The sequence below is a fragment of the Cheilinus undulatus genome, linkage group 8, assembly GCF_018320785.1.
Source record: "Cheilinus undulatus linkage group 8, ASM1832078v1, whole genome shotgun sequence".
In the NCBI taxonomy this organism is placed as follows: domain Eukaryota; kingdom Metazoa; phylum Chordata; class Actinopteri; order Labriformes; family Labridae; genus Cheilinus; species Cheilinus undulatus.
In genome coordinates, this window is record NC_054872.1 from 34,772,739 (window position 1) to 34,797,482 (window position 24,744).

The 24,744-nt window shown below is 38.9% G+C and overlaps 1 protein-coding gene across 3 annotated transcripts in view; it reads left to right on the plus strand.

Annotated features, from left to right (window-relative positions):
* lipeb (lipase, hormone-sensitive b) overlaps positions 1–24,744 on the plus strand; it is a 51,876-nt gene that overhangs the window by 8,134 nt on the left and 18,998 nt on the right. For all 3 annotated transcript variants that reach the window (XM_041793673.1, XM_041793672.1, XM_041793674.1), the window contains 6 exons: positions 7,880–8,121; positions 12,889–13,173; positions 14,089–14,179; positions 18,506–18,651; positions 19,046–19,231; positions 20,125–20,277. In XM_041793673.1, coding sequence (XP_041649607.1) covers positions 7,880–8,121; positions 12,889–13,173; positions 14,089–14,179; positions 18,506–18,651; positions 19,046–19,231; positions 20,125–20,277 — 1,103 coding nt within the window. The remainder of the gene's footprint in view (positions 1–7,879; positions 8,122–12,888; positions 13,174–14,088; positions 14,180–18,505; positions 18,652–19,045; positions 19,232–20,124; positions 20,278–24,744) is intronic.

Here is a 24,744-nt window from a genome sequence, read left to right on the forward strand (position 1 = left end):
TTTACTTTAGCCTATGCTATCTCTGCAGCAGGCTGTTTTCTACAAAAACACTGTACATTGGGCCTGCAGGACTCAGTATATGTGTGTAATGTTGCTGCTGCGTGTTGTTTCACATTACTTATTAATGCCTGCTGTCGTTCATCTTTAATGTGAAGAGACCAGGTACAACTTAATAGTTTCAGAGGGTTTACAATGACTCCTGTACCAATAAGACACTTTAGGGAGTGATGCTGAAACATGTTGCTTGGTACTGAAAGAGGTTGCTTGTAGTGTTTGCTGGAGCAGCATACGGAGTATAGGTGAGTGATGTTTTTTACTCACATTAATTGCATGTTGACAGCTTTCCTGTGCAAGTGAGGTGGTACATTTATTACTTTATTGTTACTTTGTTTGAGTAATTATCCCCCATCTAACAAAGGTGGAGTCGTCATTGGGCCTGTTTGAACTCTTAGTTAGCGCTCCATTAGGCTTGTACTGCTCCATTTGCATTCTATTTGCATACGATATATTCCCTTCAGCAGGATAGGGGTGTAATATTCATTATCATTAAGCAAGGTTTAAAGCAGCTTATGCTGATCCAGGGGGTTCATAAAGTTCACGCCTAGCTTACTCTGTCAACATGCAGCCTATCGGCTTGCCCAGTTCAGAGACTTGTACCCCCATTCTAATTAAGCAAGCAATGTAATTTTAACTTTGGCTCCTGGCCTAAACAGGTCTGACCGCTAAAGCTGGTCCTGCTGCATGGCATTTGTGTAAATGCTTGACCAAAGCAGCCATTGTGTCCCCTCAGGCCACCCTGCAGATTGTGTTTATGCAGACAGATGAATGTGTATTTTTAGCTGGTCTTTGTACGTCTCTCGTGGTGTTTCCAGATTTATGCTGACGTAATGAGCTGAGTTGTTGCACAATGAGTAACTGTTTCCTGACTTGTCAAAGTCTGACTTGTCAGAACATTTCATACTGGAAGTGCGTGCCGCTGGTTTGTTGCCAAATCCTGACACGAAGCAACTGTTTTATGTGCGTGTTTCATTGTTTTTTGAGATGTTATGAGTAAGAGCTCTAGGTTTCTGTCACAGATTTTTATGATGCATTTGGGTGATGAGTGTTTTCTCAGGGTGAGTGGATGGGAAACTATGCTTTACTCATGTTTGCCACCCTGAGCTCTCTGCTGTGCCACACCTCTGCAGTCTCAGAGCAGTGTAAAGGGAGAACCCACCCAAAATATGCCATTCACATTATTTCATTAACCTGTAACTTAACTTTGTGTGTTGATCTCTCCATGGGGAACAAATGACATCCAAAATTACATCCAGTGGACACGACAAAAAAAAAAAAAAACTTTCTTATGTTGCAGGATTGCTTTTTTACAGCTGCTATGTTTGAATTCCAGTGAATGTAATGTGAAAAGAAGCTCTTTTTTTCAGAGCTGTTCCTAAGATTTCAATGTAAATGAACTGTCAAGAGACCCAAAAACAACTATCATTACTAACAAATCAATTCAGAGTACATTTAGGGAGACACTTGGCTGTGATTATATCCACTATACCAACTTTGTCCAACTACATTTGAATTTTTCTGTTTCAGTGTAGAATAACCTTTCGATGTCATGAGATGAGCTTTACTGTATGTCAAACAAAGTGTCCCATTCACATGATGAAACCAATGTGAAATTATGCCTCAGGCTGCTTTATTAAGCTTGCAGAAGTAAAATAAAACATGATATTGTATCAGAAAATGCACTCTTTACTGCAGTTATGCTCGGAGTAGCTCAGTCATTTGGTTCTGCGATTTTTTCTGGTTGATCTCTGAACCTCAGAACCAACGAAGGCCAGCAGTATTCACTGGTACATTTACTATAGACATCAGTGTAACATCAGAAATATAGGTGGTCCCTGTTTGCAGAATAACCTAGGAAATAAAATGAGTGGGTTTACATTTTTTTGTATAGATGACAGCTGTCGTGGTACAATTCATCAATTCTTTTGTTTTGAAGTTGAGTGTGTTAAAATGAGGCAAGTTTTGTAGTTTTAAGTGAAAAGAGCAACTATGTAGCATTTCAGTTGGACGCTGCGCCTTCATCTGTAATCTGTGGAACTTAATCCAGTTTTGCGTTCTTCACTACAGGCCTTAATGCTCAGCTCTGATCTTTTGCTCAGATCAGATTTTTTTGTTGGCTGTTGGTATTGTGGTCATAAACCAAAGGATCAGATATGTATCTGATTTAATACCACATATGAAGAACCAGGGTAAATCACAACATAATATGATACAATATAACATGTGGTTCATAGTAACATTGTTGCAGTGCTGCAATTCTGAGATAGGTAAAATGCCATATTTTAAAATTAAAATGTCAATATCGGGCATCAGAGACTCAGTAATTATAACACATGAGCCAGGACAGCAATTCATAGCTTTCAGTCACATGACTGCTCGAAGGCCTGGACAAAGGAAGCTAAGAGATAGGGCAGCTGCTTTTAAAAACTATGTGGCACTGCAGCATTGGGCATTTTAATTCTACGTTTCTTTAAAATGATGCATGTCTAAATCAACTGACAACAGCAGAAAAACTGAGTAATCACTTAAAATTAGGGCTGAACAATTGCGAAACACATTGAATTGTGATTATTTTGACTTCAACTGTGATTTTGATATGATTTATGTGATTAGAGAGAGACTTTTTACTGGGGGTGGGAATCGCTAGTGGCCACACGATCTGATGTTTTCATGATACTTATGCCATGCTTCGATATTATTGTGATTTTAAACATTTTGCAGTACACAGAGTATAGTGATACCACTTATTGCGATATATTGCTATCTATACCATTTTTTTCAACTGTTTAGCTGATTTAGCGTTAGCCTTGCCTTCATTTTCATGGTATTACTACAGTATTATATTTTCATGCAGCACTCCTTGCAAACCCCATGTGTCATGCCCATGTTGTTCATGCCCTACTTGCATTATGAATCTCCTTTAAGGATTTTATCACAATCTGTAGTCATCAGTCATTCACTTCAGTTCAGCATTTCTTTTCGAATCGCCATATGGGTCAAAATAATCACAATCAGATACTTTTTCAAAATTGTTTTAAAACACAAAGGTGGCATCTGAGACCGTCAACTTCTCTACAGTGTAGAGCAGAAGTTCCTTGAGTGTGTGATATCACAGGAAAGTTGTGTACTCTACCTCACCCCTAATTGACAGTATTTAATTTTTCCTACCAAACTTTTCAAACCTCCAAACTTCCAGCTCTGAAGAAAATGAGGAAGCAGACTTAAAGGCAAAGAAGAGACAGGAGTATTGGCTGTAAAGTTTATTCACGTCAAGATAGCGTATGGACTTGTGTTTGTGGGTATGTGTGCTTCAAATCATCCAGCTGATAAATGTCAGGGGTTGTGATTCCTGGCCTCAAACTGAAATTGCCTCACCCATTATTCTTCCTGAATGGCAGCGAATGTCAGAATAATTGCATGATAAGGCCTCCATTATTTCTTCAACCCTCAAAACAATATTTCATTTGGATGAACCTATTTACTTTTTTAGCATGCAGAGGAAACCTCTGTTCCACACCCCAAGATGTCGCTTAGAGCATCTGCCTTTTTTAATGCCTCTTTTTTTTTATTGCTTCATTGAAGCAGATCAAATTCCTGGCATGCCTGATGTAATTTGGGATGTTTATCAGATAACATGATGTAATGGAAGATTATTAAAAACAGCAGAGTGTTTCTTTTAGAGTTACTACTATTTCTCCATGCAGCTAAATACGCATTAGTCCTGCAATGTCCACAGTTATCACTACTCTGTAACAGAGGAATGTTTTTACATATCTACACCCCCTTCTAATGCCCAGCAAACCTGTAATTAAACTCATGTTTGTGCATATGCTAACAAAAACATTGTCTTCTTATTTTTGGTGTGTGCAGTTCTCAGCTAACAAAGCAGATGGATACGCCCATTTCCTTGTTTTTCACTGGCGATTCCATCTTGTTAAGCTCCCTGCTGAACCGTTTGGGCCCGGTTAGAAAGTGACAGGACCAATCAGCGACAAGGGGCAGTACTTTCAGGCACGGCAGAGTCGTGACGTAAACAAGCAGCAGCAAGAGGCCAGTGCAATTATGGCGGAAGAGCTTAGTGTGGATGCTGCTAAAGCGTCAGTTTTATCAGAACTTGACAACATTTTTTTGTTAAAAGAAGAACAAAGAACAGCATTGAGTTGTTTTCTTCTCAAAAATGACAAAAGTTGAGTACTTACATGTCTATAGTCACCATGTTTCGCGTTATCCCTCGGTGGCTGTGCACGCGCAGCTTGATAGCGGCTACGTCACATGTTTTGTTGCTCTGATTGGCCCGTAGAGATGTGACAGACAGAACAGTCATCCAATCACACTCTAAGTTTTTTTCAAAGCCTCTGCCTTTTCTCACACATTTCCTATTGAAGCTTTCCCAGATGGATGTGTGAAACAAATCCATCTGGTGTGTCAGGTTAGTTCTCAGCACGTTGTAGCTTTAACTCAATGTTTGATTTAAAGTTTGTTTCTCTCCTGCTGTGTTGTGTTAAGCTGCTGTTAGAAAAAGCCTATTTCCTTATATGGCAGTTAAAAAAACAAAACACAAAGGCGAGAATTTTTATTGTAAAGAACCCTTTGGAATAACATTGTTTATTGTTGACTTAAATGAGCTTTAGTGGAGCAACAGTCGGTGACAAGTGGGAAGTTATGTTATATATACATGAGGAGGAGGTTGTGCCTTTGGTCAGTGAGTGAGCAGGTCCACCTGCCTCTGCTCTTTATCTACAGAGCAAAAATGTCAGGATACCGGACTCAATATGAGCCGTTTTCTGCCTCAAATCACCATGATATACTACTTTTATTTGCCTGCTACTGTGGCTGGAAGGTAGAGTTATTAGTGGTATAGGTTTTACCACAACTACTAATGCCTAAACTGGCAATGTTAGTACAGCAAAAATCCATTTCAACGCAGTAGTTATATCAGTGACTTTATTAATATAGTTTTACTGCCCACCAGTAGACTGAAGAAAATGATAATTTTCTATTTAGAATATCATGTTCAAACATATTACAAAAATACTTATTGTACTTTACCCTGCATGAAATAAATGTGTATAAATAAGTGAAAAACTTTTAAAAAGTTAATAATACTGGAAGTATATGATAGATGTTGCGATTGATTCAATCAGAAGATGTGACTTGCAAGTTTATATTAATGCAGCACAAAGAGAGAGCAGGCACTTCATAATGACGGGTGTGTTATGATCCTCTAGGTCAATTTCTTTCTTGGTAATATGAAGGCAAGCCTCTCTTTCTCTGCCGTGAGTTTGCATTATCATCCTTGAATGTGTTTCAAAGGACAGTTAAGGTGAATGATGCTCTGGGAATTTGCATATGAAGCAAAAAGGTCAAATGTTTAATTTGCATTAAAGTAATCAACACACAGAGGTCTCTGGATTACGTGTAAGCATTAATGTGCAAGCATTATTGACCCCCCTCGTGGGGATGCACGGACACGTGTTAGGTATCGGTATCAGCCAGTGTCGGCTGTTTTGACAGACATCAGCAAATAATGTGGGCATGAACTGATGACAGTAGCAGATGTTTTTCTGTTGTGTCATATCAATTTAATACTTCCATCTAGTAGGGCTGGGCAATTAATCGCAAAGTAGATAAAATCACAATATGGCCTGCTGCAATTTACAAATTGCAAAAGTTGCAATATTTCTTTAACTTGAAATGTGCCAAAATACCAGTCAAATACTTTTTTTGCAGCAAAGATGTTATGCAAACATTCCTGTTTTTTTAAATAATGCTTTACTTCTTATTTAAAATGAGATTGACTTAAAAAATATAGCAATTGATATCAAATTTGCAATGTAAGACAAAATAATCGCAATTTGATATTTGTTTTTAATGATCTTTCCCTAGTATATTATATCATATATTGCATACATCATAATTTAGAATGATTTATTGCTTCTGTTTATTAAAGAATATATAAGAGGAGAAACCTTCAATTATTGCAACTTTGGGAAAACAACTGCAATTAGATCATTTTTGCAAATTGTTCAGCCCTACCATCTAGTACACCTAACTGCTGATAGAGGAGAGATTCATTACTGGGCAGAAGATTTGACCTGTTGGACAGACTGATCTGTTTTCATGGTCACACATGAGAAATAGTGAAGAGATATTAGGAGTGTAACACCAAAGAAGTAATTATAAAAACATTAGTATTGGCTTCAGCCCTGTTTTTTACAGTTAGTCTATCTCAAACCCCTCGAATAATATGCAATAATTTGCAAATAAATGTGTATAAATTATGGATTGACAGATTATCACTCTTGTCACTTATTCAGGGCCGATAGTTGGCATTTGGCAAATTACTTCTGTTGGCGTTTTGTTTTGCAAATAGCAGATAATATTGACTAATTTAAAGTTAGCTTCACTGGCTCTGTTGCAAGGTGTGTCTCCCTTTCTGGCTCTGTTTTCACTCTCCAGTTTACCCAATGTCCCACCCCAACGACATCTGATTTGCTAGACATCCTATAAGTAATAGCCATATTCATCTTAATAATCAGTGATGAAGTAGTCGGTTTTGAAAATCACAGATTTATGTCCTATCATATGCTTTACATCTAACAATGAAATTACTGACACTTGTGGCTTATTTTTACATGAATTCCAAATGGCGGTTATTGGTCTCATGAACTACTAATGATTGGCACTGCTATCAGCCCTGAAAGATCTATATCAATTGAACCCTTATACATTATAAATCTTGAAATAAATGTAAAAACAGAGATAAGTTTCTGAGTATTCTGAGTTATGTTAGTCTATTAATCCGCATTTTAACTTTTCATATTTCCACATTTGCTGTATGATTCTTCTTTCACAGTCTTAGGTTTTTTTAATGCGACCGCTCATTGACATCTCACTCTATCTGCTAGGAAAACACAGCTGTTTCCATTTTCGCTCCTTTTGTTTTCTCCTCTGAATGCCCTCTCTCCCTTCTCTCGTGTCCTCTGTCTCTCAGCATGCCAGTCACTCTATACAGTAAGTACCAGCTGGTTGCCTGACTTGGTGTTGTGGAAACAGAGGTCTCAGGTGACAGTTCAACAGCAGGAATCCATCTGGGACTTAAAGCTGGATCTTTCTTATACTGCATTAAGGCAGCGATATGGGCACACTTGATAAACACACACAGCTGTATGCCTCCCTTTGGGACTCTTATGTGAGTGTGTTTATGTTTTTTTGTCAGTGTATGACTAATCTGGGTTTGTTCCCAGCAGCATGACGTGAGCACAGGGGCCTCTGCCTTCTCCTCCTGCTCCATGCATGTCTGCCTAGATCTCTGCGGATTTTGGCTGCTTAGCTCGGATTTACATCATTTAATTTCAAGGCTTGCTTAACACGTTTCAATCAATGAGCCTCTATTCGCCCGGCTACGTGGGATTAGTTAATAGAAGTAAGAGAACATTTTGTAGGATGTATCCAATGATATCCCACCTGGGCTGGTACAGTGTCGACATGCTGATAAAGAGTGTGGTCATGGTGCAGAATAGAGATCAGGATGCTCTTGCAGAACATTAGAGTAGCTAGTTTTTACACAGAAATAATGAAGCAATGTCTTAGATTCTATAAGTAAAGCATGCATTTGGACCAGTAAGGTGGGATGATTCATAGCACCATCAGTGGGTTTTAATGGGGTACACTCCCCTTTCCTCAGCCTAATTAAAAAAAAATTACCCCACATGAACATAAAGAGTTAGATGCACAATTCTCAAAAAAAGTAACATTTTACAGCACACTTCCTCATTTATACAGTTGTTTTTGTTGTCTTGCCTCTCTTTCCTGTTATTAGTGATGGACACCAAGGCAGTGTTTGCGGCCCTGTACAGTGTGTGTGAAGAAAACGCCGCTTTCTTCTCAGGAGGAGCCAAAGGGGCTCAGGGCGATGCAGCGCGGCGGTTGGTGGAAACCATGAGGCTGATCCAGGAGCACGCCCGCAGTCTGGAGCCGGTTGTCTCTGGCTTTGCTGCAGTGTACCATCACTTTGACTTTGACCCTCACATACCAGCCAACGGCTATCGCTCACTGGTCAAGGTAGGCTTTGGGATGGAGTTGTATCTGTTTTCTGATATCAACACAGAGCAGCTTTAAGAATAATAAGACTTCAAATGGCTCTACATTCTTATCAATATTCTCCCCACACTGTGAGAAACAGCTCTCTAGCCCCTCTGTGCCTACATATTGCTTTGTTTCAAGGTCAGTCCATTTGTTTTACAGATTGATTTTATGTTGCAAATCAGTTTAGATAAATTCCTCCAGCTGCAGGATATCTACCCAACTGTACTCACTGTACTTTATCTTCTACAGTTATTGATGAAACATCATGACCTTCAGTAACTGCAGCCCACCACAACTGAATGAGTCTAGCAGAGCAGCAAATGAATGCTGCTCTGTTTTCAAGCCTCCAGATTTCAACATTTATAATCCTTCTCCTCCACACACTGCAACTTTGACTAATCTGTAACACTGTGGTGAAGCAGGGCAGCATTTCAAACACTTGCTTTCTGGCATGCTATCATACATGTTTTTTTACCCCTTCAAGCTTAGTAACTTAATCTTTACACAATTTAAATAGACCCAAAAGAAACAGCTCTTAAATAATTGCACAATAAACGAAATGTAATTCTCTTTGTTACATTACAAATCTCCTCTTTATAATTCCAGCTTTAAAGCTCCTCTGAGGAGTTCTCAGCCAATTATAAACAGACTGAATTAATACTGATTTTTCTTTAACAAACAAGATCGTCAGGAAGAAAGTGATTTTTCTGAGTAGTTATATTTTATGCCTGTTACCCCAGCTTTAGGGCAGAAGTTTGAGTATTAAAGATTTATTTTTGGGCATTTTTGTTCCTTTATTAGATAGAGGATGACAGTGGATAGAGTCGGAAACAGGGTCAAGAGTGGGGGAGAGACATGCGGTAAAGGGCCTCAGGCTGGATTCGAGATCCGGGCCCCCCGCGTACATGGGGAGCACCTTCAACCACTAGGCCACCTGCTCCCCGAAGTTTTAAAGAAGTATTAAAAGAGAGCTGGATGACATTTTACTATGGAAACACACAGGTACAGAATACAATCAGCAAAGGGATGAGACCTTTTGTTTTGTCCACGGGGGGCGCCGAAATTGCTCCTCTTGAGAGATTTAAACAAGAACAAACAATTTTCTCTTAATTTACTTATTTTATAATCCAAAGAATACACACAGGAATGGGCGGTTTTATGGTTATACCATATCCTTGGGAATTAAAAAAAGAGCCACTTTATTGCTTTAATTACCGTCTTGAAGATGGTGCCGTTTAATGAGCATATGTTTACGTTAAATTTCCCAGGAATGTGTCTGTTTCCACCAGTGGCACTGCTGCCTGTGCATGAGGATGCCTTAACCCTTTGATGCGCAACATAAGTACCCCCCTCTAATGCACAGCATGAGTCAAAAATGACCTGTATTTATTTCCATGGCTATTTAATGCTGGCTGAGTTTATCTTTGTTTCTTTTTAAATAAAATCATTTTATGATTAATTGCTACAAGTATTCTTTCAATATGCTTTTTTTGATTACCACATATCATTATTTTATTTTTCCCTCTTTATGCTATGAAAAGAACCAGTTCTTATATTACGACATCAAGTTTACACACGGGTCAAAAATGACCCATCCTTTTATGTGTCATTTATAAGTGAATGATTTGATCTTGTATTATTTCTTTAGCAGTAAGTTGGGCCAAACACTTTGTAGTCAGTATTTGCAACATGTTTATTTGTAATTTGTCACACATACACAGATAAGATAAAGCAGTGACTGAACTGAACTGAACTTTACTTTTGTTTTATAACAGAAAACTGCTGAATTGTGTTCTGACTGTGTTCAACTAAACACAGCACTTCAGTAAAGCACAAACTGCTATCCTAATTTTTGCATGCCTCACAAAGGATCACAGTCTGTTTGTGCTCCTTGCACACAGGCCTGGTGCACTGGGAACATCAGCTGATACGTTTTCTGTCTTTTAAAACTGGGCAGATCGCACACCTCCTCTTCTTTCTTTGGCCCTCCTGCCTGCTGTCTCCTTGTGGCTGTGTTGTCTTTTTTTAACCCACATCTTCCCATTGTCTCAATGACATGCTTTTGGAGTTTCAGCGTGCCCCCCATGCTCCTCTTCATATGTGGCATTACAAGCTCTTTGCCCAGCTCCTTGATGAACAAGCAGTGTGCATTGTTCACACCTTTTCAACATATTCATCTTTGAGCTTAAAATATCACTTGGTTTATCAGTGGAGAAAAGAGTTGGAAAGCTAAGCTTTCTGAATTCTTAAACCAAAGAAGTCCATAATCACATCAGTGTGATGGCATCTTGTGCTATTTTCATTTTGTGGTAGCAAGTAAACAAAGCAACATGTTGCACTGTAATCACTTTGTGTGGAAAGGGTGATTTTTAAGCTCTCTTTCAGTTTTTGTTTGATGTCAGTAGGTCAATTAGAACAGGAAACATGATCATTTGACTTTGATATTAAAAAAAATATTACAAATAGGGGACAGTGTTCGATGCTGTACAGGACGGCTGCTCCTAATTTTTTCAAAATTTCAACGTTTTATGTCTTTTTTTAAGAGGAAAAACCCGTCCTATTTTTACAATCTGCAAATCATTCACTCTGCAAAATGCAGTCTAATTAAATTGTAATTAAATTCTCCTTGTAATTGTGTTCACAAGATAAGCAGCCTATCAATGCTAATTACAAAGGTTAGCAACTAAATAATAAAATAAAATAAAACATAAATAAAATGGATTATGTCAAGCTAGCTAGCTAGCTAATAGTTAATACTGTCACTCTCTGACAAGGAATGTATTCTCTCTCTCAAGCTAACCTAAAATTAACCACATTATTTACAGTAATCTTGCAGAACTGTCATTTTATTTTTTCAGAAGTAAGGTTGTAACAATTGTGAACAACAACAAAAAACAAATTCTTTCATCTACCAGATGTGCAAGGGCAGCTGTGTTGAGCTGTGAAGTGTCTGAAACACATTGCAGTATCCCTCAGAGTACTTTCATGTGTGTGGGTCATTTCTGACCCATGTGTGTAAACTTGATGTAAAAATACAAAAGGTCTGATTGTTCATAGAGAAGGAAGGGAAAATAAAAATGATGATTTGTACATCACAAAAATAAGATATTTTCTGCATAATTGGAAAATATCGTAGAAACTCTCAGCCATATACATGAAATAACAGGAAATGGATGCAGGTCGTTTTTGACCCATGTTGTGCATTAGAGGGGTAATGCTGAAAAAAGTGGTTTAACTCAAAAAGTAAGAAAGTTAAAAAATTAAACAAGGATGTTTGATGATTAAAAACAAGTTATTTGAGGAAAACCTGGAGGACTGAATGATGAAATTAATTTGTTCCAAAGATATGGATAATAGAAACTCATCCGGGTCACTTTTGACCCATGTTGCGCATCAAAGGGTTGAAAGTAATGACAGAACTTTTGTTTGTTTTGCTTGAATATACATGCTGGGAAGTAACTTTGCAAAACAGATAGATTTACCTGCCTACTTCTCTATCATCAGACAAATCCATCTTGAAAAGCTTCAATTCACAATGTTTGTGCCAAACCGAACACTGGACCAATCAGCGGCATTTCAGGAAAATGAAGAGGTAGCTAAGGGCGGGGTTTTACAGGACTCAAGACGGTTGAGTGCAAAGTGCCAGTTTTATCAGAACTGGGCCACATTTCTCTATTAAAACAAGAGTAGAGAGCCACATTGAATGGTTTTCATCATGGAAAAGATGTTTGCACTCTTCTCTTGACCTGACCCTGCCTGAGTTTGCCATCGTTAAGGTTGGGTTAAGTTGTGCTGTAAGCCGGTGAATACAATGGCTGGTAACAGCTGAAGCAGTCAGCTCAAATGCAGCTGTAGAAAGGCATTTGTTTCATCAGAATTTCTCCACATTACTTTATTAAAATAAAACAAGAGCTTTTATAGATGGAGACGACGTTTTTCACTCTTCTCTCGACCAGCCTCGGAATATGTTTTATCCACACCATTATCCATTGTTCATCTCCTGAAAGTTTGAGCGCTGTGCATGCGTACAACCTCATTACCTCCACCAAGGAGGTTATGTGATCGGGTGGGTTTGTTCTTTTTGTTTGCTCATTTGTTGGCAACATAACTCAAATTATGGACGGATTTTGATTACATTTTTAGGAAATGTCAGAAATGGTATAAGGAAGAACTGATTAGATTTTGGGAGTGATCCGGATCATTGTCTGGATCCAGGAATGTTTTTTTTAAAGGATTCTGTATTGGGAGATAGGGCTAATGGCGGAGGTCTGCGCTCTCCGAGTGCTTTTCTAGTTTTGTAATGTTGCTTTCATTTGCCCATCATGAATGTGAGAGAATGTTCCTCCAATCATCTTCTGAGAATTTTCTAAAAGTCCTGCCCTTCCCAAATGCTTTCTATGGGAGCTTTCCAGATGAATGTGAAATATATCTATGCAATGGGTATATGAAAGTCTATCTAGCTGGCAAGTGCTTGTAGAATGTTTGTTTTTTTATGCTATATAAACAAAGATTTGGGGAAAGGTTTGACATTTAAAGAGAAGCACTGACCAATCATAAATACACATCATCAAAAATGACCTCTTGTTGTGATTATTTTTTTAACATCCAAATGACCTTGTTTACCCCATATGCTTTAAATATGTGCGATTGGAATTGCCTTTAGTTTGTTAGTTGATTTTAATTTTGACTCCACATTTTCCTGATTCCTGCGAACTCACTTTTATTGTTTTCATACTTTTCTAGTTGGTGCGCTGCTGCCTTCTTCACATTATCCAAAAGGGGAGCTACATCGCTGCAAACCGCCGCAGCATATTCTTTCGAGCAGCACACAATGCAGGAGAGATGGAGGCCTATTGCAATGCTTTGTGCCAGCTGCGCGCCCTACTCTATTTGGCTCAGCGCATGCTACATGACAACAGCCATGGCAACCTTTTTTTCCAAGATGAAAGTGGCCTGAGCGAGAGCTTCGTCCGCGAATACGCCTCTATGCACAAAGGGTGCTTCTATGGCCGTTGCCTTGGTTTCCAGGTGAGATGAGCAGCATTGCAAGGGGAAAGTAGTGCACACATGAATTAGAAATGAAGCGTTACAAATGGGGGTACAGGAAGAAACAAGGCCAAAGGACATTCAGTAGATAGAAAAGGATGCAGTTAAAATGTGCAAATTTAGCTGTTTTAGTCATCAGGAGTTTGGGGAACTAGAGAACTTTTCACAAAAATATAGAGAAAACAGAACAAAAATCCTCATTTAACTTTCAGATTCTATTCAAAATCTATCAAAAGACCAACTGGATGTTTTTGTATTTCTTATAACATTAAAGATATCATTGTACTGGAGCTTATTAAGCCTCCTACAAAAGTTACAAGTCTTCCACAGCCTCTTACTCAAAAAGCATTCATCATTTTTGACAAAAAGGTGACCTTTTGATACAAGGGAGAGAAAATAAATCGTACAAGCGAAGTGCTGATTTGTCACCAGGTGCTTATTTATCCCTTCAATTACACCTGAGCCCACAGAGATAGATCCTAAGTAAGGGTGAGAGTGAAGTAAGACGTGTAATAAGCAAAGGCCAGGGAAATAACACAGAGCTAAGGATGACACCTGCTGCTCAGACCTGCAGGTAAAAATGTAGTGAGTAAAGGATTTGATCGCACTGTCACAGTGTGTGTTCTCAGTCGAGTTTAACGAGGGCGGCTGAAACCTCAGAGGACTGGGGTCAAAATCAAACTAAAGGGAAAAAATGATGAAATCTCTCTGGTGCTGTTGGCATCAAATTACAATGTCTCGGACTCCTCTGATATTCTGATGTACCGCCATCTATTTCACCCACTCTGGCTGAATGATAACAGCTGTAATAGCACATCATTTCTAGTTTTTAAAAGGATGGTGAATGTGAATTGTAATTGAAGTCTGTCTCTGTTTTTGTCCAACTCCTCCCTTCAGTTCACTCCAGCCATTCGGCCTTGTCTTCAGACCATCGCTATTGGGCTTGTGGCCTTTGGAGAAAACTACAGACGGCATCAGTCGGGAATAGGTTAGCATCATTCTGTCTGCAGCTGTACCCTCTCATCATTCAGCGACTTGATTTTCATTCATAGCCTGCACTCATTCCCACGCCTCTTCTACAGTGCTCCTTGGCCCCTCACTGTGTACCTTTTGATGTTGTGTGTTTAGATTTCTACATGCTCTTTCATCCCTTGGATTCTCGAGGGCTAGCTGCAGTGCTTCTTCTATATTTTAGAATGTTTTGAACATGCACACAGTTATGGATAGAGGCAGGGATAGAAAAACATGCGCTATAACGGACACATTTTCACCATGCACACGCGCGCACACAAACACCAAATATTTAAAATTAAAACGATCATTTAATCCTCACGTTTTCTTGTGCTCTGTGCTGCATCGCAGTGGAAGCAATTGGTATTGCACCATACGGTGAGTGTATTAGAACCTCTCTGCCCCTCATTATAGTGCACTGTAGTGACCTCAGGCTATAAAACTCTGTGAAGAAGTTGCTTCTGTCCAGCAGTTTCTATTCTTTCAATGGTTCTGCATACAACGCTGTTAGCTGCATTAGCTTTGTCCCATTTGTGGTGTGCTTTACAGATTAAAGATGTAGGTACGCTCATGATACCAGAGTGTGACATTCTTTCCCTTTTTTCACTGCTCAGTCCTTTCTTTTATGCATCGTTAGCTGAGTAGAATTTGATTCTAATACCAAGGAATGGTTTAGTTAAACCCTTGACTGAATGTAAAGATGGATAATGCCTCCCCATCTCATCCTGCTGGGCACAGGTGATCTGAAATACTTCTTGTGACTGAGCATTGTCACACAGTGTTAACTTTGCTGACTTAAACTATCACTAAAGATGCTGCCAGCCACAGTCTGACAAAATGAAAGTTTAGTTTCCTTCAAGAAGACTAAAATGAAACTAAGATGTCATTGCTGGACTGTTAAACATTCATAATCCGTGATATTTCTTAACTGTGCATGTAAGGTTTTTCTGAATTTTAATCAAATTGTAGTATTGATGGTGCATCATTATGAATGTTCTGCATTTATACTAATTTAACAATATTGCTGATTAAACTAGTAAAAAAATATTGAGTAATAGATAAGATGATGGACCTCAAAATTAAGTTTGTCAAGATTAATCGAATTAAGTGTGATTGGTCAAGGTCCACAAATAGTGCACTAATTCTTTTAGCGCACACTTTGTCTCTTTAAACACACTTTGGTTAAGGCAACTTACCGTCTTTCTGCAGCCACTGTGATGTAAAATAAGTCCATCACTGCTCCTTAATGTCTCATATTGATTTAGAAAAATGTACAGACAGCTCAGTGGACAAGTCAGTCATCTGAACCTTTTTAATGTTCCCTTATTTCATTTTCATTTTTCTTGTTTAAGTCTTGATCTATCAATAAAAGTAGGTCTAGAAGTCAATTACTCATAGTTTAAAATGGAAAAAAAAAAAAAAAAATTACAAACGACATAGAACAGTTAGATATGCAAAAAAGTGGAATTTTAAAATGTGATTAAGTGTGTGATTATTGCTATAAACCACAGAAATTCAGAGATTACTTGAGATTTAAAATAACAGCCCTTCTAAAGGTAATTACATGTTAAATCAAACTCACAATTAAAAAAAAAAAAAACACAATTAGATTATTTTTGCAAATAGTTCAGCCCTAGTTGTGACCAAAAAGTAAGCTTAAATGTAAGGACTATTTTTTTTTTTACTAAAACTGGGCTGAAATGTTTTTGAGTCTTCTTTAACTAAAACCAGACGAAAACTATCAAGAGTGAAAAGGACTAAAATTTGAATAAAACTAACATTTTAGTCTAAAGACTAAGGCTAGATTTAAAATATTTGCCAAAATTAACACAGCTGCTACTCATTCTTATCTAGGGATGAGTTTGAAAATCCAGTACTGACATAGAACCGACACAGATAATGATGCTTAATTTTGGTACCCGACCCCCCCAATCAGACAGTCTTCCAAAGTAATGTCTCTCCTCTGCTCGCATTTTCCTGCTGAAGACAGTTACACTGACTGACACATTAAATTTATCTCTGACACAACACAAGTATATGAATATTGCTTGAGCCTCCTGCATAAAGAAGTACACCCTTTTTGTTTTCTTATCTCATGTATACTGGCGTTTTTAGAAATTTTTCTCTCAATTCTTTATAATACAAAGACAGCTTTTCTTCTCCCATGGACTGTCAGCACTTTTTTTTCCTCTTAGAAGTATTGATTCATGCACCTTTTAGGCACTATTCAAAAGTTGTCGATTTAGCACCGGTATCAGAAAAAATACCCTATTCCTATCCTACAACCTAGCCCTATAAAATAGATAAGCAAAGGTTAAATATATATATCTCTAGAATATATATATATACACAGCACCATAACTATTTTTAAGACTCAATGATTGCAGACTATTGACTTTGAATGAACCACAGGTGCTCTCTCTTTCTCTCAAAAAGGCTTTTGGCTAGAAATACGACTGAAAATTAAAAGTCTTTTTAAACTTCTGTACTTTTCAACACCAACAGAGATTGTATCATTTTAAACAACCAATATGGAAAAGTATGAAAGTAGCAATTTTTTTGACAATTTTTGTATAATTTTGAATTTGCCGTTGTTGCTCTAAACAGTCCACTGTATTTATTGTAATAATGTCTTTTTCCAAGAAATTATTTGCAACTCTATATGGAAAATATTTGCCAACCTTGATCCTTTTTGGAGTCTCCAGGTTGAAAACAAGTGGACTTCTCCTCATAAAAACAGGTGTAAAACCCTAATTTTCTGCTCTGCAGATAGTAGCTTTAAATCTTTAGCTTTATGCTGTGGCCCAATCTGGTTTTTCAGCCTCCCAGCTATAGTCATCCATAGGCCTCTGTTTCATGATACAAATTCAGATGGGGAAAAACATTTAGTTTTTTGTTATATTACTCAATACCAGTAGCAGCTACAGTGAGTCTGCCAGTTTGGGAAGGAACTTCTGAGCCTTACACTTCTAAGGACACCTTATTTGTGCTTATACTTTAAATGGTTCAGACAAACCATTCAGTTTAACTTGGATATTCCTGGATTGGCATTTTTTGCTAATTTTACCCAGAATTCTAAGAGGTGAAGAAATAAACTTGTCAAAAAAAGTCAAAGTTCTTGTGTTTCAAATACACGGGCCAGACATCACCATCAAACATGCCAAAGTGGATTTGGCACTGTGTAGTTCCTAGAGCCCCTATTCTTACAGGGTAGAAATAAAGTTATGTTGGATAAGTACGTTAATCGAGGCTCGTAGATGTATAGCTTAAAGCCCTCCACAATAAGGATGTGAGTCTCAACCTTGGTGTCCAGGGTTTATCAATGCCACGATACTTCTCAAACTTCACAGGATTCTCCAACCATGTGTAGATCATACTCATCATGGTGTCCATCTAGAGCAGCGATGCCATTGTACTGCTTAAAGCTATCTTCACCAACTTCAGTCTGATTGTAGGGCTTGAAGAAGTCATCCTGATGATCCACACAACAGTTCAGCAGGTTTTTGGTCATTCTGTTGGTGAGGGTGGTTTTCCCTCCATTTGTTATGCCGATAACGATGATGTACGTCATGATTTGAAAGCTCATTAGAAAGTCACAGAGTTCAAGACGTCTATGAAACCATTTAAGGGTTGGAGTGATAAGACAGGAAGAAAGCTTAAAAAGAAATGGTTGAAGCAGGAAATGTCAACTTCTTGATTCCTCCACAGCATTGATCAACTCGATGAGAACTGACTAAAATGACAGAAACCCTAGTCCCATCTATTAACATGGAGCAAGCGTAGCTTGTGGCTTATGCTGTGACAGGGAAGCTCCTAATGTTTTTCATTTTTAAATAAAGTCCATGGTCTTAACCTAGCATTAGCACAGTAGACTTTTGAGTGAATGATACTTTAGTGCTGAGTACTTTAAAGCTAATTCACATGTTTGTGGCCTTAGAGTTTCCCGTGTTATGGCACTTTGACTTCTTTAAAATCGTATGTTTTCCTACAACACCTTTTGCATTTCTAGTGAGTTTCTCTTTTCTAATGATGTTATATGAGCAAGGTTGCAGGCTTTTTCTTGCAGTTTATGTTTTAACTCTTTGACTTTGTGAAATTACTTTTTCATTGCTGTGATATTAAACTTTTTCCCTGCCAGTCACTTTTCAATTCCATTTTTCTCCCCCTTCAACCACACATCATCCTTTCCCTTCCTGTCTTTTTTATGTCGAACCATATTTCATTTTTTCCATTACATTGTCTCTGGAGTACCCAACCCGTTAATACACCCTCCTCATTTTGTCGCTTTTTATCTTTTCCCCAGGTGTGGCGGCCAGCTCTTTCTTTAATTCAGGAAAGTATGCTATCGACCCAGAGCTGAGAGGGGCAGAATTTGAACGCATCACCCAGAACCTAGACGTCCATTTCTGGAAAACTTTCTGGAACATTACTGAGACTGAAGTCCTGTCGGTGAGTGGAATGATAATCTTCCTTGTTAACACACAGACAAATGTAATCTGTAATCTACAAATGTCACCACTGATCCATGCACACAGATAAGTGCACTTCCCTGTTTTTAATTTTGAAACTCTGGCAGGGATATTTTACTTTGCTCTAGTGAAAGTACTTTTTCTTTCATTATGCAGTTTGTCTTACAGGCCGCTGGTAATAATAGAGTGGAATTCAATTTATTCAAAGGTTCATGATTTATTCATCTGGTTTCCCTTTCTCTCCTGTGACCTGCCTTCTTGCCTCGCTCTGTAACTTGCTCTCTTTCTCTTTTTCTGTCTGACTTTCTTTTAAATTCTTTCTCTCTCTCTGTCCATCTCTTCCTCACTTTTCTCCATTATCTCTTCCTCTCCAGAGTCTTGCCAGTATGACATCCACGACAGTGAAGGTGAACCGGGCCCTTTCAGTGCCCCCGATGCCCTTTGATCTTCCCCTGGCGGCCAATCACAAGACCTCAGTAACCATAGCTCCTCCGTCAGCGCACATCGGTACTGCTCCTGTTCAGATGAGGCTCATCTCGTATGACTTACGTGAAGGACAGGTACTGAAATCAATATTCTCTTCACACTGAAGTGCAACAAGTGAAAAAATGCAATAAAAAAAGCTTTATAAGCTCCTGTTTTATTCTGCAATAGACTAGCTCTTGTATTTGCTCAGTACTTGTCTCACACACCTTCCTTGTACCTTATCAAAGTATTTGCTTCATGGCCTTGTTTATTACAGTTTAAACAGCCTCTATTCTAAACACATGTCTTACCCATGCCCCAAAATATTCAGACTAAATGTATGACATTTCTGAGAGCTGTTACAGTACATGACTTTTTCAACTCAACCTCCTGCATTTAATCCTTGTCATAATCTCTCCCTCACTTTATTTCTCTGTCATAAGGTATCACTCTCACTTTTTGTCCTCTTCCTCCCTGTCTACGTGCTCTCCTGAGACTCTCTCGCTCTCTTTCCAGCTTTTTGCCTCCTTCCTTTGCAGCCTGGCACTTAACCAGGTGCCATCAACAAACACTTTCAGCCATTGATCACGCTCCAGCAAAACAAAAGTGTCCTTTTTAGTGTTGCAAAATACAAGCTTGCATCAGCGGAAGCCCTCCCTCTCAGACGCAGCTCCCCTCCCTCCTTGTTTCTGTTAATGAACGGGAATTAGTGTGCGTTCATGCAGGCGCAGGAAAGGCTGGCAGCAAGCTGCTGCACAACAGCTACTTAATCCGTCTCTCAAAGGAGCCCTGTTGCTAACACTAGCAGTGACATATATTAACTATGAAAACAAGGCTTTGTCAGAGTATGGGAACAGCTGCCTGTCATCAGGTCACTGTTTCCATGTGATATTTTTGGGCTGTTTAACCAAAACATCTGGTTTTGATGACTTGGTGGTGAAATTTAAGATAACCTTTCCTCATTTTCTTGGTCCCTTTTTTCTTTCAGGACAGCGAGGCCCTGTTATCTCTCTCCCGTACTGAGGGGGGCTCTATCTCTCTGTCTCTGGGGCTGAAGACCAAACGCCTCCCCCCATCCCCCTGTCTCCTCATCCACTTCCATGGTGGAGGCTTTGTGGCACAGACCTCCAAGTCTCATGAGGTAAGATTAGACTCTTCAATCAGTTTTTCCAAGTGAAAAACAGATAGACTGACATTAATTTAGCAAGAAAATCTACACTGCATGCCATACCATTGTTGTATCTGTTGATGGATAATGTTTTTACAGGCTCTAAATCAGCATCTTTTACATTACCCCAAAAATGAAAAATGAAAAAAAAAAAAAAAAAAGAATGAACTTGATGGTGATGAAACAGAGGGGTTGCCATTGTGAGTCTTGTCCTATGTCAGTGCTTTGGCAGATTATAAGTGCTTACACTAGTTATTCTGTAATTGATTCCTAAAATGTAATGGACAATTTGATCTGCCCCCATGCTTTCTTTTCTAACTTTAAGCTTTGTTTTTTTATGTCAATTATTGCAGCCTGCAGCTCACTTCGTCAGCACCCTACCTTTATTTTTCTTGCAGAGGAGGAGCACAAGTCGTATTTAACCTTTAAGTGATACTTATTAAGAAGTCAAATTTTTACACGGTGTGTGCTCTTGGCTTTACCATCTTGAAATTTGGCTGTCTGCCTTCTCATGTAGCATCAGGCAACTTGCAGCGACCACAAGACGGGGCTCTGTGAAATCGCCAAGGACATGGGCACCCTTGATCTGCAGCTGGGTAACAACCAGCAGATGAGAAGGAGCAATCAGAGGAAGGAGTGAACGGGGCTGTCATGTTGAATTAACAGAGAACTGTACAACCCTGCAGAGAAAGATTACCATAGGCACTAATGGAAGCCTGGGCTCTCTGTTTTCAAACATCCTCTCTCTCAATCTTTGTAATATCTTACAAAATCTGTTTCGCCCACTTAGTGTCCTTCAGTAGCAGAAGCCTCTGGTGCCCCCGGTGCTCAGTGACGCTGAGATCACAGGGATGGATGCACTGGCATCTGTGCATTAAGTAACTTGGACATGGGCCACACATGCCCACCCACACAGTGTTGGTCTAGTGGAGCTTCACACTCGCAGATGATCTTACAATGAGCAGGTCTGTGGCTCCTATTAGATTGTGCTGCAAGAACAAATCTGGGACTCTAAGTTGGCAAGTGAGCGTTTTTCTTTGTGAATAGGGTGTGTGTGCAAGAGGAGTTTTCTGAGTCATGTAAAGTTAACAGCTTTGTGCCCAGCCCAAGAACACAAACACTTCTTTTGTGCTAGTGGGCCTTTATTTGTCGAGTCTATAGCTCCTTCTATACAGGCAGATGATTAACTGTTTGACTGATGCTCCTGTCCATGGACTCCACTTTAAGTTGACACCAAATGTAGCCTGGCAACAATGGCTGTTGTTCTCGAACAGTTGTACTCCTTTTGGAGTATTTTTTCTACCCACACTGACCTGATCAGAGCTGCACACACGCTCCCATGTCATCGTTCTTACTCTGAGATTTATTGTGACAGGTCAGGCCTTAAGACAGCACAGCTCACTGCAGAAGCTGCTTCTTTGGTCGGTGAGCCGTCATACAAGCATACACACACTGTGCTTTTCCTGGCACTGTGATTGGAGGGCTGGCGGTGAAAGCGACAGGCCTGTCATAGCAAGTCAGAAACCTGTTGGGAGAAGATAAAGACAGAGGAGAATGGATGAATGCATTGTGGAAGGAGTGTGTGTTTTTCCTGACAAGTTTTGATGCCTTTCTTAAATTTCAAGGTCACTGTGATTCAGTTGTTAAGTGGAGCACTTGCCATTGGTTGGCATTGAAATTGTAAACAGCCTGACTAGAAAAGAAAATAAGAGAAAAATCCCTTGAAATTGCATCTGTACCATCCTCTTGTCTTTTTCTTTTTATTATTTATTTCCCACAGGTAAATGGAAATATGTGGTACACAGAGAATGTTTAAAAGCAGATGTTTGGATTTGGTAGAAACCTGAAAATGGCTTCTACAGAGGTCAAACCCAAGAGGGATACAGATATATCACAAAACCTCCAAAACAACCTGAATTCCAATTTCACATATTACATTTGTGAAACAGAGAAAAGGAAACCTCTGAAAAAAAAAAAGTAAAGACCTTTTTTATGAAACTGTCATTTATACAAAAGAATGACTGTGTCTTGTTTCTTTTTATCTATATATTTAAAATGGAACAATGTCAATTTTATATACCTATCATTAAGTGTTTCTATCATTAACTAAATATATATGCCATTTTTCTTTCCCCCAAGATCTATTTGGTTCTGACTGGAGCAGGTCATGTGTACCAAGAGATACAGTCTAAAAATGCGTATAGGGAGGTGAACCAACAGTTTTTAGGGATTTTTTAAATCAGTATTTTCTTTAGACAAGTCTGTCTGGGTTAATAATTAAGAAATTATTAATTTAAGACAAAAATTAAAATTAATGGGTTATACCTGAGGTCTGATATTTAAGAAATGTAACATGAATGGCATACAAACACTGCTGTGATTGGATCTTAATTCAGCCAAAGTGTTATGTTGCTTTTACACAACAGTTTTAGGACCAGCACACAGAAGAAAACTGCAGAAAAACAGTAGATTTGGGTATTTGCTCATCATGCGGGATTGTTTTGTACCATGCCTGAGTACAGTTGCTGCCTCTTGCCTCTGCCCCACTGGTCTGCTTTTACATTAGTAACATTTTTAATGCCAGAGCAAACCTGTCCACAGATTTGGCTTGGCTCCTGAAAAACCCAGTGAATGAGCCCTCACCAGTGGTGATTTATTGTTGACATCAGTGTATGTGTGTTAGCTTGGTGGCATTAGTGCTGTCATGCGTACTGGCTAAAAGTTGCTTCGTTTTGGAGCTGGAAAGTCTTTTAAGTGTGTCATAACTGGAGTCTGATGTTGAAATTATTTATTTGTGCCATGTCTTAACTACTTTTCCTACCCATTTTTGCCACAGTTATTTGTCTACTTATCATCAATTTTGTGTGATTTTAGACCGGTTTTGCCACTTGACACTATTTTTGCCACATTTGAACCCATTTTCATCACTTGCTGCCTGTTTTCACCACTTTTTCTGCCCATTTCTATCACTTTTAACAAATTTTTGCTACTTTTAAAGTCCCATTTCACCACTTTTTCACCCATTTCTGCCACATTTAAGCTATTTTCGTCACTTTAAAACCCTTTTTTACAAAGTTTCACATATTTTCGCCTCTGCTGTCCCTTTATTGCCCTATTAGCTCCTTTTTAAAATCACGTTCTACAACCATTTTGTCTATTTTTAACCACACTTAATGAGTTTTTTTGGGGGTTGGGGTATTTGTGCCTTTTTATTGATGTAGAGGACAGTGGATAGAATTGGATTAGAGAGTGGGGGAGAGACCTGCGGGAAAGGGCCACAGGCCAGATTCGAACCCAGGCCAATTGCGGACATGGGGCACGCCTTAAATCTCTAGGCCACCTGCGCCCCTTAATGAGTTTTTTTAATGCCCATTTTTGCAACTTTTAACCATTTTTTTCCCACTCTCTGCCTATTTTTTACCTCTGTTCAAGCATTTTGCCACTTTAATCCATTTTGTCACTTGCTGCCTAATTTTCTGCCTCTGTTATCCAATTTTTGCAACTTTAAACACAAAATTGCTACTTTAAAAATCCCATTTAACCCCTTTTTCTGCCCATGTTTGCTATTTTAATCCATTTTAATTCTGTTTTAAGAAAAGGGGTTTACATTTCAAAGAAGGCTTTATACTACAGCTTTGAGAGGAGTGCCTATTATTCTGGTAAAGAAGTCAATAAAACATCACAGCTCTATCCCCTCTTATGGGTGACCTTTTACCAGAGCACACCTGCACATATCTGCACTACAGTGCAGTAGGCGATAGTACGCACACGGTTGGTCTGCAAATTTGCTATAGACAAGAAAGAAGAGGCAACTATGGCAACTTATAGCTTTGACTTCTTTCTTCTTGTATGGATGAGGCATCCATCCTGCAGGCTACTATAAATATTTGTTTTGTTTTTGAGATGCTCTTCCTTTTTTCTCATCTACTGTGAAGCTCAGAGGATGGAATTGGTCCATGCAGTACAGATACAATGGTTTTTAAAGAGGCAGAAGGGCCTTAACAACTCTACTCCCTGATGAGAACCCCATACTTGAACACAGTTGCGTTCATATTTCCGGTGGACTGCACTTGACTTGAGTCTGATACACTTGTGTTTACACTCATCAAATGGGCCTGACTTTTTGATCAAGAATACACAAATCTGGGCCGGGTTCTTAATGTGAAAGTTTTTGTGAAACTGATCTTTAGCTATTCCACCCCAACATCCACTGCAGTCTTGCGCTTCTGTTGACTACAGACAAGCTGCTCAGTTTTAAGTACATTTATACATTTTTATTGTAGTTTATCATGGAGGGAGTCAGGGGTCTTGCTTGTGATTCAGTGGTAACACAGCTTGGCAGAGGGAATTACAGTGAAGGTCCCAGAGATATCACCACTGATGGGATGGCTTTTGTCCAGTCTGAATACACAGGTGGAACTCACTGTTGTGTAACTTACT